Here is a 13,650-nt window from a genome sequence, read left to right as displayed (position 1 = left end):
ATCACAGAGGATCGATCACAGAGGATCACAGAGGATCGATCACAGAGGATCGATCACAGAGGATCACAGAGGATCACAGAGGATCGATCACAGAGGATCGATCACAGAGGATCGATCACAGAGGGTCGATCACAGAGGATCGATCACAGAGGATCGATCACAGAGGATCGATCATTCAGCCTCTCCGTCCGTTCCATCATCAGACTGTGAACATGTTCTTCTGCTGCACAGATGGACATTTCAGTGTGGACGTCTGTGAGGACTGGCTCACTGTTAGAGCCCCTAGAGGCTGCAGGGGGAACTGCAGGTTTGAGCCCCTCAGACCTGAGCCACACCTGATCTGTGTGATGGGTCCACAGAGAAGACACCCTGGGATGTGTCCATGAAGGACACTTTGGTTCTCAGTCATGCTGAAAGACCTCCAGTGACCAGACCAGAGTGAGACCACGGACCAGCAGAGGACCAGCAGAGGACCACAGAGTGAGACACCAGAGTGAGACACCAGAGTGAGACACCAGAGTGAGAGGTGTTCCTGTGTCTGTCTCCTGGTGTTTGTCTGCTGGGTCCTAAAGCTGCCGCCCGTCTGAACATGTTTGAACTGATCAGGATCAGAACTGCCCCTCCACAGGTTCCTGCCTCTGGCTCATACATATGTAAACATCATTTTCATCGTTCTCGGGTGAAAATTCATGCAGCTGCTGACATTAGAGGAAAACGCGTCTCTTTGTCAGCTTGTGCGTCTTGTTTCCTGGTGTCCCGCCTCCTACTCCTCTTCCTCCTCCTCCTCTGTCTGTGGAGGTCAGCGAGCCCCACAGCATAAAGACAGCGATTCATGCCGGGCCCAAAGCCTGAAGCCAGACATTCTGTGGCCCACCGAGCAGCTGAGGAAGAGGAGGGGGGAGGAAGAGGAGGGGGGGGGGGGGGAGGGACACCATCACAGGAAGACGTCACGCTCTGCCATCAGCTTGGTGGGCTTGGATGGTTACAGGAAGTCTTTCTGCATCACAGCATCAGACTGTGTCAGGGAATGGCGGCCATGTGGGCGGAGCCTCTCCCACGTTTCCAGGAAACAGCTGCTGTCCTGTCCTGTTAGCATCATTAGCAATGCTATCAAAGAAGACTTCCTGTGGCGCCTGCTGCTAGCATTCTACATGTAGCCAACATGGCGACCACAGAGAACCACCCGAGAACGACTCACAGGCCGCTTAGAGGCTCCATGCAGCCGTGAAAAGTCAACACACAGACAGACACACACATATACACACACCTCATCATGCGCTGGACACGTGATGTGAGAGTTGGCGACCATCCCATCAGCGTCCTGCACACACACCGTGTACAGGACGCTGATCTGATGTTACTCACAGCTGACTGACAGCTGCCATGTCCCAACAGCTGTTCATGGATCATGGAAACAAGCCCTGTGTGTGTCTGTGTGTGTGTCTGTGTCTATCTGTGTCTGTGTGTCTGTGTGTGTGTGTGTGTGTGTGTGTGTGTCTATCTGTGTATGTCTGTCTGTGTGTGTGTGTGTGTGTCTGCGTGTGTGTGTGTGTGTCTGTGTGTGTGTGTGTGTGTGTGTGTGTGTGTCTGTGTGTGTGTGTGTCTGTGTGTGTCTGTGTGTCTGTCTGTGTCTATCTGTGTCTGTGTGTCTGTGTGTGTGTGTGTGTGTGTGTGTCTGTCTGTGTCTATCTGTGTCTGTGTGTCTGTGTGTGTGTGTGTGTGTGTGTCTGTCTGTGTCTATCTGTGTCTGTGTGTCTGTGTGTGTGTGTGTGTCTGTGTGTGTGTGTGTCTGTGTGTCTGTGTGTGTGTGTGTGTGTGTGTCTGTGTGTGTGTCTGTGTGTGTGTCTGTGTGTGTCTGTGTGTGTCTGTGTGTCTGTCTGTGTCTATCTGTGTCTGTGTGTGTGTGTGTGTGTGTCTGCGTGTGTGTGTCTGTGTGTGTGTGTGTCTGTCTGTGTGTGTGTGTGTGTGTGTGTGTCTGTCTGTGTGTGTGTGTGTGTCTGTGTGCGTGTCTGTGTGTGTGTGTCTGTCTGTGTGTGTGTGTGTGTCTGTGTGTGTGTACAGGCAGTGTGGATGGAGGGCAGCGGGTGGATGCAGACTCAGGCGTCGTCACCATCAGCAGTGATGATGGAGCAGGTCTGTTCGGGCTGACTTCAGCAGTGCATGCTGGGTAATTTCTCACAGTCCTCCATTTAAAAGCTTTAAAGCTGGATCAGCTCAGGTGTTCTACCCACAGGTGGAGGAGGGGCCGGCCTCCTCAGCAGAGATCTTAATGAAAGCACATTCCTCTCTGCACCACCCGACTCCATCTCATCAGCTGACGGGGCTGCACCTGGGGACGGCGGGACAGTGGGAGGTGCTCTGACGCCACCTGTTCACCGTGTTTTCAGCCCGTATCACCTTCAGTTGTGTAACCACTGGCAGCGACAGCCTCCACCTCCAACAACACCTCCTTTGATAATGACCGCAGCATTCAGAGAAGCGTCTCTACACGCTGACGGTGCTGACGGTGCTGACGGAGGACACACACAGCGGCTCCAGTTAAAACACCCCCACCCGAACACGGTGGTGTTTATTCAGTCAATGTTGGCTCAAAAAGGTCGAAGCAACATCTCCGTCAGCAGTCGACCTGGGCTACCTGCTCCACACAGAGGTGGATGGGTGTTTGGGTGGAGCAACAACAATGTGGCTTTATATCTAGAAATCTACTGCTCATAGGTCAGACATGTTGGCCTCACTTTCATCCAGCGGGTGGAGCCACCTCATCCATCTTTATACACAGCCTAGGACCCAAAGTCCAGACCGCCCTCCAGCAGCACAAAGCCTGGCCTCCGTCACAAAGCCTGGCCTCCGTCACAAAGCCCGGCCTCCGTCACAAAGCCTGGCCTCCGTCACAAAGCCCGGCCTCCGTCACAAAGCCGGAGCACCCAGAAACACTTCCTGTCCTCAGTGTCGGAGCCTCTAGTGGATACTGAGGGAACTGCTAACTGAACAACTAGGTCACTGCTACACAACACACACAGACACACACCAGGGCCGTTGTGTCATCCTCATACTGTCACAGTGACACACACACACTCACACTGAGTGTGTGGGAGCATTTACACACAACACCAACACAACAGTGTTCACAACACAACAGTGTTCACAACACAACAGTGTTCACAACACAACAGTGTTAACAACACAAGCTGCAAACATCCAGGGTTGATGTTCTGTGTGTAAATGTTATGAATATGTTGTGTTGATGGTTGTGTTGATGCGATGATGATCAGATGTGGAAGAACTTTAGAGAAGTTCCTGCTGCCTGTTTACAGAAGTGTGACGTCAGATGTTCATGATCAGTCAGAACTCGTCTTTGGAACTTTTCACATGAACTAAGTGAACAGTGTGAGAGCAGCGCAGATTGAACCGCCCTGCTTTGTGTGTCTGCGCGCACACACTGAACATATGCGCCAGCAGCATCATGGAAAACACATTCTGCTGCTCAGGATGGAAACAAAAGAAAAGACTGGGAGCGCGCAGCGGGCGCGCACAGCGCGTTAAACTGCGCACATTTCAGAGGAAAAGCTGCAAAGTGAGCGCAGAGGCTCGGACTCACATGTGTTCAGTGGAGCGGCGGCTGCTCGCCCCGCAGGATCATTCTCCCTCTGCGCGAACTTCGTCCTCCAACTTTCCTCCTGCGCTCCAAAAGTTTGACGCTCCAAAAATCCGCTAAATCCAACAGCGAGGCGCAAAACGTCTCCAAAGTGTGGAGGCAGAGGGGGAGACAGGGGGAGACACCCCGGATGAGGGAGGGCGGGCTCGCTTCGCTGCGTCGGGCTGCCCGGCGGCGGGTGTGTGAGGATGCTTCCACTGAGACAAAAGCAGCGAAGATGCGGCGTTTGGTTTCAACTCAAGCTGGAAGTGATGAGGCGGCGCGAGGCACTTCCGGTCAGGCTGTCAAAATAATGTGGCCGGACAACCTTTCAAAATAAAATGAAACTGCAGCGAACGTTCTTCTGTCCAAGCAGGAAAATAAAGTTTGAATGATCGGAAAGAACTTTGGAGGAAAGCAGCTTCATGTTTCACACACGGACTGCTCAGTGTGTGTGTGTGTGTGTGCGCGCGCAGGGTCAGTGTGTGTGTGCGTCATGTGACCTCTGTGTGATGACGGCCGTGACGTCATGCAGCTGATTTGCCTGTCAGCGTCACAGCTGATGTCCCGCCTGATAACCCTGTCAGGGCGCTGCGCTGATTTGCATCACAGAGAAAACTCCATCCTCACCTGGTCCCTGTGAGGGCGGAGTCCACCAGACAGGAGGCCTCCACCTCAGAGCTGCTCCGCCCACACACACCTGCACAGACACGTCACTACAGACCTCACATCATACTGACTGACCAGTGAGACCTGGAGCCAGGTGACGGACAGATGATATGTGAGCGTGTAAACAGACAGACTCCACCTTTGCTCCATCTCTTCCTCTAGCTGTAGCTGAGGTTTCTATAAGAAGAGATCAAAGGTTTCTCTGCCACAGGCTGAGGAAACATCCAGAGCATGATGGTGCAATATTATAAAAGGAGACGCTTTGTCCTTGGCACGCTCACAAAATAAAACCAGCTTCATGACACAACGGACAAGAAGTTCAGGGACTGGAAGCAAAGGTAGAGAAAAAGTCTTTAAAACAACTCACAGGGACAGACAGACAGACAGGACACGATGGACAGACAGACAGGACACGATGGACAGACAGACAGACAGGACACGATGGACAGACAGACAGGACACGATGGACAGACAGACAGACAGGACACGATGGACAGACAGACAGGACACGACGGACAGACAGACAGGACACGATGGACAGACAGACAGACAGGACATGATGGACAGACAGACAGACAGGACACGATGGACAGACAGACTGACAGACAGGACACGATGGACAGACAGACCGACAGACAGACTGGACACGATGGACAGACAGACTGGACACGATGGACAGACAGACTGGACACGATGGACAGACAGACTGACAGACAGGACACGATGGACAGACAGACCGACAGACAGACTGGACACGATGGACAGGCAGACAGGACACGATGGACAGACAGACTGGACACGATGGATAGACAGACAGGACATGATGGACAGACAGGACTGTGAGACCTGGAGTGAGGACAGACTGACAGCTTCTAAAAAGACAGAAGTGAGGAGAAGGACGTTTGAAGACAGATCCTGTTTTTACAGTGCAGAGTGGAGGAGGTGAGGACAGGCTTTGAACTGCAGGCGGTCACTTCCTGTCCCCCTCTGACCGCCGCCGGCCGGGTCCAGAAAACCTCATGAAACAAACTGGAAGCACATGTCAGTCAGAGCCAATGAGGGACAGGCGTGCTCAGAGCTGCAGCATGTTAGCATGTGTGCAGAGGACGCTGTGTCTTTATGGGAGCCCTGACAGCATCACAGGGAGAGGATAAAGCTAATCTGAGACCAAAGCAGAGCTGCTGATGGTCAGACATGACAGAGGAGCAGAGTCCCCGCCCCTCACGGCGAGCGTCCGTCTCCGTGAACAGACATCACACACAAGTCAACAGACCCAGCAGCCTCAGCCCCGTTTTAACCCTTTATTCAGATCTTCTACATTTGTTGTGATGCGTGCAGCGCAGTGACTCTAATAACCACAACAGAAGCTCCGCCCCTCCACCAGCAGAGACGCCATGTTTGAGAAAAGTGCTCCATCCCCTCCACCAGCAGGTGGATGCTCCGTCACACGTCATTGTCTGAGCAGTCACAGTGTTGTCGTGTATTCAGATCAGACTGTAGTGAGACAGGTCTGCTGCAGTCCAGCTTCAGTCCTCACAGAGCCCAGGACGGACTGAGGGGTCAGTGAGAAGAGTCCAACACACAGGTACTGTCTGCACGTGGAACAAACATCACATTAAAAGAAAAAAACATTCCAGATCTGGATATTCTGTGACCCTGAAGTCAAAATGTGCAACTTTAATCTACAGAAATCATGTTTCTGTGAACGAGCCCTGAACAGAGGCCATCAATGAAGCATCAACATGTTTTTATTGATCATTTCCTCAGTTAAACACCAAATGATTGTGATGAAGTGTCAGCGCCTGCTGGATGTCTTTACTGGGCTGGGACAGCTCTGTGGTGCTGGAGGTCCAGCAGACAGCCGTTAGGACTGAAGTGGATGCAGTCGGTCAGTCGTCCCGTCAATCAGAGCTGCTGCGCCAGACACAGGCGGCCATTGTTGCTCACTGATTTCCATCATGTCCTCGTCTGACGGCGAGCTCAACGGCCTCTGTGTGTGTGTGTGTGTGTGTGTGTGTGTGTGTCCTCACTGTGGGACAGATCAGTGACAGATAGAGCGGCGCTGCTGAGGAGAGAGGAGGAGGGAAGGAGAGGAGGGATGGAGGGATCAGATGGGCGGAGGACAAAGGCCTCATTCTTTTCCCGTGGTGAGGAGTTTCAGGGCTTTCTGGAGGTTCTGGACGGCTGTGCTGACGTCCTCGTACTGCAGGGCGCTGCCCGCGTACTTGCAGTACTTCTGGGCCTTGGTGAAGTCCTCCGGGGAGAGATGGACACCGCCTGGAGGGAGGAGGAGGGGGAGGAGAGCAAAGAGGGAGAAATCAGTCAATGAGAGTTCATGTTCAACAGCTCCGAGACGGTTGGAGCAGCCCTGAGGAGCGATCAGGTCTGAGCAGCGCGGGCAGCAGCTCAGAGACACACGAGGACGGATGCTGATTTCACAGCAGGACAATGATCAGGACGCACAATCACATCAGAGACCGGGAACAAAGAGAAGAAGGAGAAGAAGGAGGCGTGATTCAGGCAGAGGAACCTGCTGGTGCCGAACATCCTGGGAAAACTCCCAGCTCTCTACTGGTACATGAAGGCACCATCCGAGATTATAACGATATATAACTGTAGAAATATTTCACCAACATTCAGCAGCCAGCAGGACGCCATGATGGAGTCACTGTGAGCAGCAGTCACATGACCAGACCTGCTTCACACTGACCGACCCTGTGACAGGAGACAGGAGTCTGACGGCAGGACGAGCTCCTCTGAGCTCAAACTCCTGCCGACTGCGTCATGGAAAGTCAGCCTGAAGTGACCTGTCAGCACACAGGGCATTGTGGGTAATTTATGATGGCGAACAACCTGCTGCAGAGCCCACAGATCACTGGGGTCTGTCACTGCAGGCTCTTTAATAAGCAGATATCAGAGTGATCCCCGGGGAGCTGAACCCCTCCCTGTGAGCTCATCATGGCGCTCGCCTCCATCTTAAACCTGCGGTCTGTTTAACCAACACGTGACTTAAAGTGACGCTCTGTGATGAGTTCACTGACTGTCTGCAGAACCAGGAAAACAGAACGTACGATTGAGAGAAAAGTCAATCTAAAGTTTTTGAGATTAAAACAATCCCAGACCTCAGCTGTGGTCACTCAGCAGCAGGCTGTCACTGGTAATGGATGTGGAAGCACTTCGGTTTGAGAGGTTTTCATAAGCACTTCCTCATTTTGCTTCATTTCTGTGAACAACACTGTGTTTTTACAGAGCATCCATTCATGAACGGCGCTCAGCTCAATAAATGGCTTTAACCTGACAGGCTGAGGTTGTGGCACCAGCAGATAACAAACAGGACGCCGCTTCGAATCATTCCAGCGTCAGAAAAACAAATGTTTACTGACCATGTTAGAATCTGTACGAGGTGTGTGATTATTGATGGGCTGGCGGTGGGCGGAGCCTCCAGGCAGCGGCCTCAGCATGGAGCTGGGTCATGTTGCTGTGTTTCTGCTGCTCTCTCAGCATCCACCCAGTCAGTCTCAGGAGGAAACATGATATTGTATAGTGGGTGTAACACTCCAGACTGCATGCACACACAGGCCACAGTGTATGTTATAGGAATGTACAGAAAGCCCCTCATAAAGCTGCTCACAGCTCTGAAGGCTTCATGAGTCTCTGTGCTGCTTGGCTGAAAGTCTGACATCTGATCCAGCTGCTTAGTTACAGCGCCATAAAAACGCTCTCACTGCTCCTGCCTTTACATCTTTGTTTTAGGATGAGCAGAGAAAACTCAGTCCAGTCAGGAAGTGCTGTCAGTTCTGTCCAATCAGAGTCCAGTCAGAGTCCAGTCAGGAAGTGCTGTCAGCTCTGTCCAATCAGAGTCCAGTCAGGAAGTGCTGTCAGCTCTGTCCAATCAGAGTCCAGTCAGGAAGTGCTGTCAGCTCTGTCCAATCAGAGTCCAGTCAGGAAGTGCTGTCAGCTCTGTCCAATCAGAGTCCAGTCAGAGTCCAGTCAGGAAGTGCTGTCAGCTCTGTCCAATCAGAGTCCAGTCAGGAAGTGCTGTCAGTTCTGTCCAATCAGAGTCCAGTCAGGAAGTGCTGTCAGTTCTGTCCAATCAGAGTCCAGTCAGGAAGTGCTGTCAGCTCTGTCCAATCAGAGTCCAGTCAGGAAGTGGTGTCAGTTCTGTCCAATCAGAGTCCAGTCAGGAAGTGCTGTTCAGTTCTGGCCAATCAGAGTCCAGTCAGGAAGTGCTGTCAGTCTCTGTCCAATCAGAGTCCAGTCAGGAAGTGCGGTCAGTCTGTCCAATCAGAGTCAGTCAGGAAGTGCTGTCAGTTCTGTGTCTGTTGCTTCATGAAGACTTTTCTGCTTTGATCAGTTTGTTTCAGTCAAAGTGTCTTTATGCTCATATTGTCCTCACAGAGACACAACAGTCCTCTACACACATGCTAGCTGCTACATGCTAGCTGCTACATGCTAACAACACTTGCTGATTGGCCTCCTAAATACTACACTAGACCATCTAGTGGCACAAACTGGTATTACATGACAGAACAGTCCACGGTTAGCTGTATAGCATGCTAACTTCAGGCACTTTTCTGGCTGAGCTGAGCTGGGGGCAGACTAGAGACTACACTGACTCACTACTCCATCCAGTGGTCCAAAGAGGTATTACATGAGGCTAGGCGCTGCAGCTACCATGCTAAATTCAGCCGATATCTCTGCAGCACAGAAAGACTTCGTTAAGACGACGAAGCTCTTCTTCACATTCTGTTGGTCGTTTTTGGTTTAAATCAATTCTTCATGTTTCAAAATATCCCAGCAGGAATTGAATTTGCAGTTCAGCCTCACTCTGCATCACCAGCTGACCTTCTCCACACAGATGAGGGGCTGAAGCCTTCATGAGTTCTGCGGTGGATAATAACAGCAGGGGTTCAGGTCAAGTGCTGCTCCATCAAAGGGTTTCTGTATGGAGCTTTGTTGGCGTCACCCTCAGAGCTCCTCTGCTCGCCTTTCATTTCATTCCCCTTCTATTGTGTCTGACGGGCTCATATCCATCTAATCTGTCTTCAGACACATATTTTTCTTGTCCTCTGTCTCCTCTCATATAAATGAGTTCATTGTGGCCACAGCAGTGTGACATCGATAAAAATGCAGAAAGCTGCCGGAGGTCTCCGACAGCATGAATAAAAGAGGCTGGAAACTGAAAAGCAGACGAGCGGTGTGCGCTGGACTTTTCTTAAACTGTCCTCAGATGTTTCATACTTCAGATGAATGAAACGCTGTCTGAATAAGACGTGTTTGGTCCCTCGCTCTGTGGAGCACATGTTTTATTCTGTCTGTGTAGATGTTAAACAAACGCCTCCTTCACCTTTCCCTCCCTCAGTCCGTCCCTCCCTGGAGGACGCTCTTTAACTTGAACCATGCTCTGCAGACAGAATACACTCTCCATATCAAACAGGATCATTTATGCAGCAGCTAACAAACACTGAGCAGCAGTCAGGCCTGCTTCATGGCTGACAGAGCTAAAGCAGGTTTAACCCTCTGTCAGCCTCTTCATCACTGCACTGCTGCAGCTCGTCTTCAGGACAGTCTGGACTCTCCTCTGTGTCAAACAGCTGTGTATCCGTCCATAAGAGGCTGCAGCAGAGACTTCTGCTCATCATCAGAACATGATGGAGGGACGTTCAGGGACTCAGGGACAAATATGAGACAGTCCAACATAAACGACATGTCCTTTCCGTGAGGTCTGATCAATACAAAATGATGACCAATAAATAGACATCATGATTTATCTGTATGATCAGTGGTCACAATGGTGACGTGCCCTCAACTAAACCTGAACATGGACTTATAAAATGTCCTGTCGGACTGCAAGAACATCAGAGCACGGCTCCGACATGTTGTAGACGGTCCACACAGCCGGCGCTCCTCTCACAGCTCATGTTCAGCATGTGTAACAATAATTATGCTTCTGATGCTAACAGCACGGTGGTCCGTGTGAAGCGGAGTGTGGAGACTCACTCCTCTGCTCTTAAACCGGTCCCGCAGAAAAAAAAGGATTGAATAATGTGGCTCCATAAGCCTCTAATCCCCCAACGATTCCTCTGCTCCTCACAAATATGCTGACTACACACTCCCAGGGAGGAGGGGGAGGAGGGGGGAGGAGGGGGAGGAAAGGCCGACAGAAAGCACCAGCTCTCAGATTGTTGTATGTTCCTAACAGACGCTCTGCTTCATGTCTGTCCCTGTGATATTAACATGTGATGATACTTCCGGTCTCAGAGTAGGACCAGCAGCTGAACCTGGGCCCGCTGAGGGGGAGGAGGCCGCCTCTGCTTCAACTACAACCAACAAATAAATAAACGCAAACTCCTCAGGAGACATACATGACAGAGCAGCGCCACATTCTGAGGAAAAGAATGGAGTTTAAAGTGTTCCAGGCCAGCCGCCTCATCAGGACAGGGTCCACCTCCCCACCTCTGTGTGTGTGTGTGTGTTCTCACCCTGCTGCTGGGCGTCGAGCAGTGTGGGGTCCACAGTGGGCACTGATCGGGGCATAGGCACGGGTTTGACAGCTTCTGCTGGTCAACGACAAACACTTCAGGTTATAATCAATAAAACATAACGACCGATACAGAATGAGTCACATGAATAATTTATAAATGTTTCATTTATTATTCCAGCTCACAGTACGGCTGCCCTCACACACACACACACACACACACTGGAGGGCCTGATGATTGGAAGCTGGTGGAGCATTTGTCCAAACCCTCCTGAGGTGTGGTGTCAGCACCATCATTCTACTGCTCCTGATGGAGCAGCGTATGGTCCGCTACTACTGTGGAGCCTTAGCCTGCGTTTCCCAAAGAAACAGACCAGGTCCAGCACCCTGCTGTGGCTGCTGTGGGCAGCAGGAAGCGTCCCTCAAAAAATGATATAAGGATTTATTTCTAAAAGTTTCCCTCCCTCCTGCCTCCCTTTCTCACACACTGCTGCTGCAGTGACACACACACACACACACACAGACACACACACACACGTCAGGGGGAGAGGACGGGCACCGGGGTCGATGCCTGTCTCACCTCTTCCTCACAGCAGCATTAAGCACTCAACAACATCCTCCAAAAGCTGTGTATGTGCCAGCTCTCTGTGCAGATGGTTGTGTAATCTACAATGACCCTACATGACTTGGCTGGATGCGTGTGTGTGTGTGTGTGTGTGTGTGTGTGTGTGTGTGTGTGTGTGTGTGTGTGTGTGTGTGTGCGTGTGTGTGTGTGCGTGTGTGTGTGTGCGTGTGTGTGTGTGTGTTGTGCTTGGCAGAAGAAACAAACACAAAAACACAAGAGGCAACAATGACTCTAAAACTGTGCTTATACAACCTTTTGTCTCAATTTGCCACAGGGGTACAATTAAGCCATCACACACACACACACACACACAGACACACACTCACACTCCTTGGGTCTTTGAGGGATGGAGAAAGTCCTCAGACTCCTTGTCACACTGAAATCTGATAAGATCATCCATCTTTGTATTTAAATCCTCCCGAGTACATCTGCAAACATTCACACACACACTCACTCTGCTGCAGTGTGTGTGTGTGTGTGTGTGTGAGGGAGTGTGTGTGAGGAGTCTCTCAGGGAGGATTGTTATTGAACGCAGTGCCAGTGAATTGTGAGGCTGTCACGTAGTCGGTGTTATCAGGGGAAATTAGTGAGAAAGAGGGACGATAAGAGCAGATTATGTACTTCAGCTCAGGCTTCATAATCAGAAAACAAAGAGCTGGAAGCAGCTCTCCATGACGAGGGCATCATTATCAACACAATTATGTGCATCACTGAGAGAGAGCTATCACAGACACACCCTGTCTGTGGACCTGCTCATTATAATGTTCATTTCTTTACTTTTAAATGCATAAAAAACATATTTAATATTTCTTTATATTATTATTGAACTATATTTCTTACATGTATGTTTGTGTATCAGTCACTTTAACAGTCGGCCTAACATGTCACACACTGCTGTGCCCGGCTCCGCCTCTCACCTGAGGGTGGTGGCAGCTCTGCTGGAGTGTTGGCCGGGGCGTGGGCCCCAGGTGGGACCTGGATGTTGTTGTAGTTGGTGGTTGGTGGACCTGAAGGGCCTGATGCTGGACCGGGAGTGAAGCCGATCCCCGGAGCCGGACCCGGAGCCACATCCTGGCCCTGGTCTTGGAAAGTGTGTGAAGGATCGGCGCCTCTGAAGGAAGCGCCGTGGGAGAAACCGTCGGCTCCGAACTCATCTGTCAGAGAGAGGAGATGGACACAGATGGTGATGTCACTTAAAGGGACAGTTCAGAGTGTCCTCATCAGAAATGAGCTCCAGCAGATGTTCAGTGACAGGAAGTAAGCGGCTGGTTCATACGCTGAAAGCATCATTTCTAATAAAAATGAGTAAGAAGCCAGAAACACAAAGCAGCAAAGACAGAGAAGGAGAAAACCTGAGGCTGACTCTGGAGACTGTGCTTCTCTCAGCAACCACACCTAACACAAAGAAAACATCTGCTGTCAGCCAAAGATGTTTGGACAGATTAAAAACGACTGGATGTGCCGACACAGGCTGTATTTGACACCGCGTTGCGGCGCGGCCTCTGTCGTTACTGTGGCGAAGGCAGGAAGGCGGGCGGACATTAGGGTCTGACACTTCAGCTGGAGTATCTGCTCTTTCATTAAGTCCTTAGACTGTGTTTATTCAGAGAAAGTGAATGTTCACACATTCAGCTTTCACTTAGTCACATCTGGACACACACACACACACTGCACACAAACACGCACACAAACACACACACACACACCTACGCTGCAGCCGTTCACTGCTGACATGTTGGAGCCCTGACACCTCAGTTTGTATGACTGCTGCATAATATGTGGTGCAAAGTGTGTTTTACTTGATTTAATCCCAAACCCAGAAACATGTTAGCATGTTAGCACTTCCTGTCCCCACTGATGACTGTTTACTGTCTGAACAAAGGCTACGTGCTAACAAGTGGCTACATGGGACTACAGACGATGTCATTAAAGCTCATCCAGGTGTTTGTGCTGTAGCAGAGGTCAGAGGTCAGAGCGGTGAACCTGGTGGTGCTGATGGTGTCGTCATGTAACCGTGCTGTAGCTGGTTGATAGCTTAGCATTAGCTTTTAGCTTCTGGTAGTCTAAAGTGGTGTTCATTAGTGAATATGATCTAAAAGACAATGGAGCACTGTGATTGGCTGTTTGGGGAGGGAACACGGGTGATGCTAACTTCCTGCTAGCATACAATAATACATCATTACTGGTGTAGTCCACTAAGGCTAGAAATCCATAAAGTGTTAAACTCTTACAGTCTTAACA

The 13,650-nt window shown here is 50.7% G+C and overlaps 2 protein-coding genes across 10 annotated transcripts in view; both read right to left on the bottom strand.

Annotated features, from left to right (window-relative positions):
• adgrg6 (adhesion G protein-coupled receptor G6) overlaps positions 1–3,982 on the bottom strand; it is a 47,686-nt gene extending 43,704 nt beyond the window's left edge. For all 7 annotated transcript variants that reach the window (XM_028396802.1, XM_028396804.1, XM_028396803.1 and 4 more), the window contains exon 1: positions 3,599–3,982. In XM_028396802.1, coding sequence (XP_028252603.1) covers positions 3,599–3,600 — 2 coding nt within the window. In that variant the 5' untranslated portion in view covers positions 3,601–3,982. The remainder of the gene's footprint in view (positions 1–3,598) is intronic.
• A 1,608-nt stretch (positions 3,983–5,590) lies between these two features.
• The window catches only part of vta1 (vesicle (multivesicular body) trafficking 1), a 29,249-nt gene continuing 21,189 nt past the window's right edge, over positions 5,591–13,650 (bottom strand). Inside the window, exons 6-8 of one of the 3 annotated variants that reach the window (XM_028396904.1) lie at positions 12,327–12,563; positions 10,786–10,863; positions 5,591–6,580 (exon numbers count right to left, since the gene is read on the bottom strand). In XM_028396904.1, the coding sequence (XP_028252705.1) occupies positions 6,435–6,580; positions 10,786–10,863; positions 12,327–12,563 (461 nt within the window). In that variant the 3' untranslated portion in view covers positions 5,591–6,434. The remainder of the gene's footprint in view (positions 6,581–10,785; positions 10,864–12,326; positions 12,564–13,650) is intronic. The other 2 variants (XM_028396905.1, XM_028396906.1) reach the window with 2 other exon arrangements.

This window comes from Parambassis ranga, chromosome 24 (genome assembly GCF_900634625.1).
Source record: "Parambassis ranga chromosome 24, fParRan2.1, whole genome shotgun sequence".
Taxonomy (NCBI): domain Eukaryota; kingdom Metazoa; phylum Chordata; class Actinopteri; family Ambassidae; genus Parambassis; species Parambassis ranga.
Note: the sequence above shows the minus strand (reverse complement) of the source record. Positions and strands in the feature narration are given on the sequence as shown.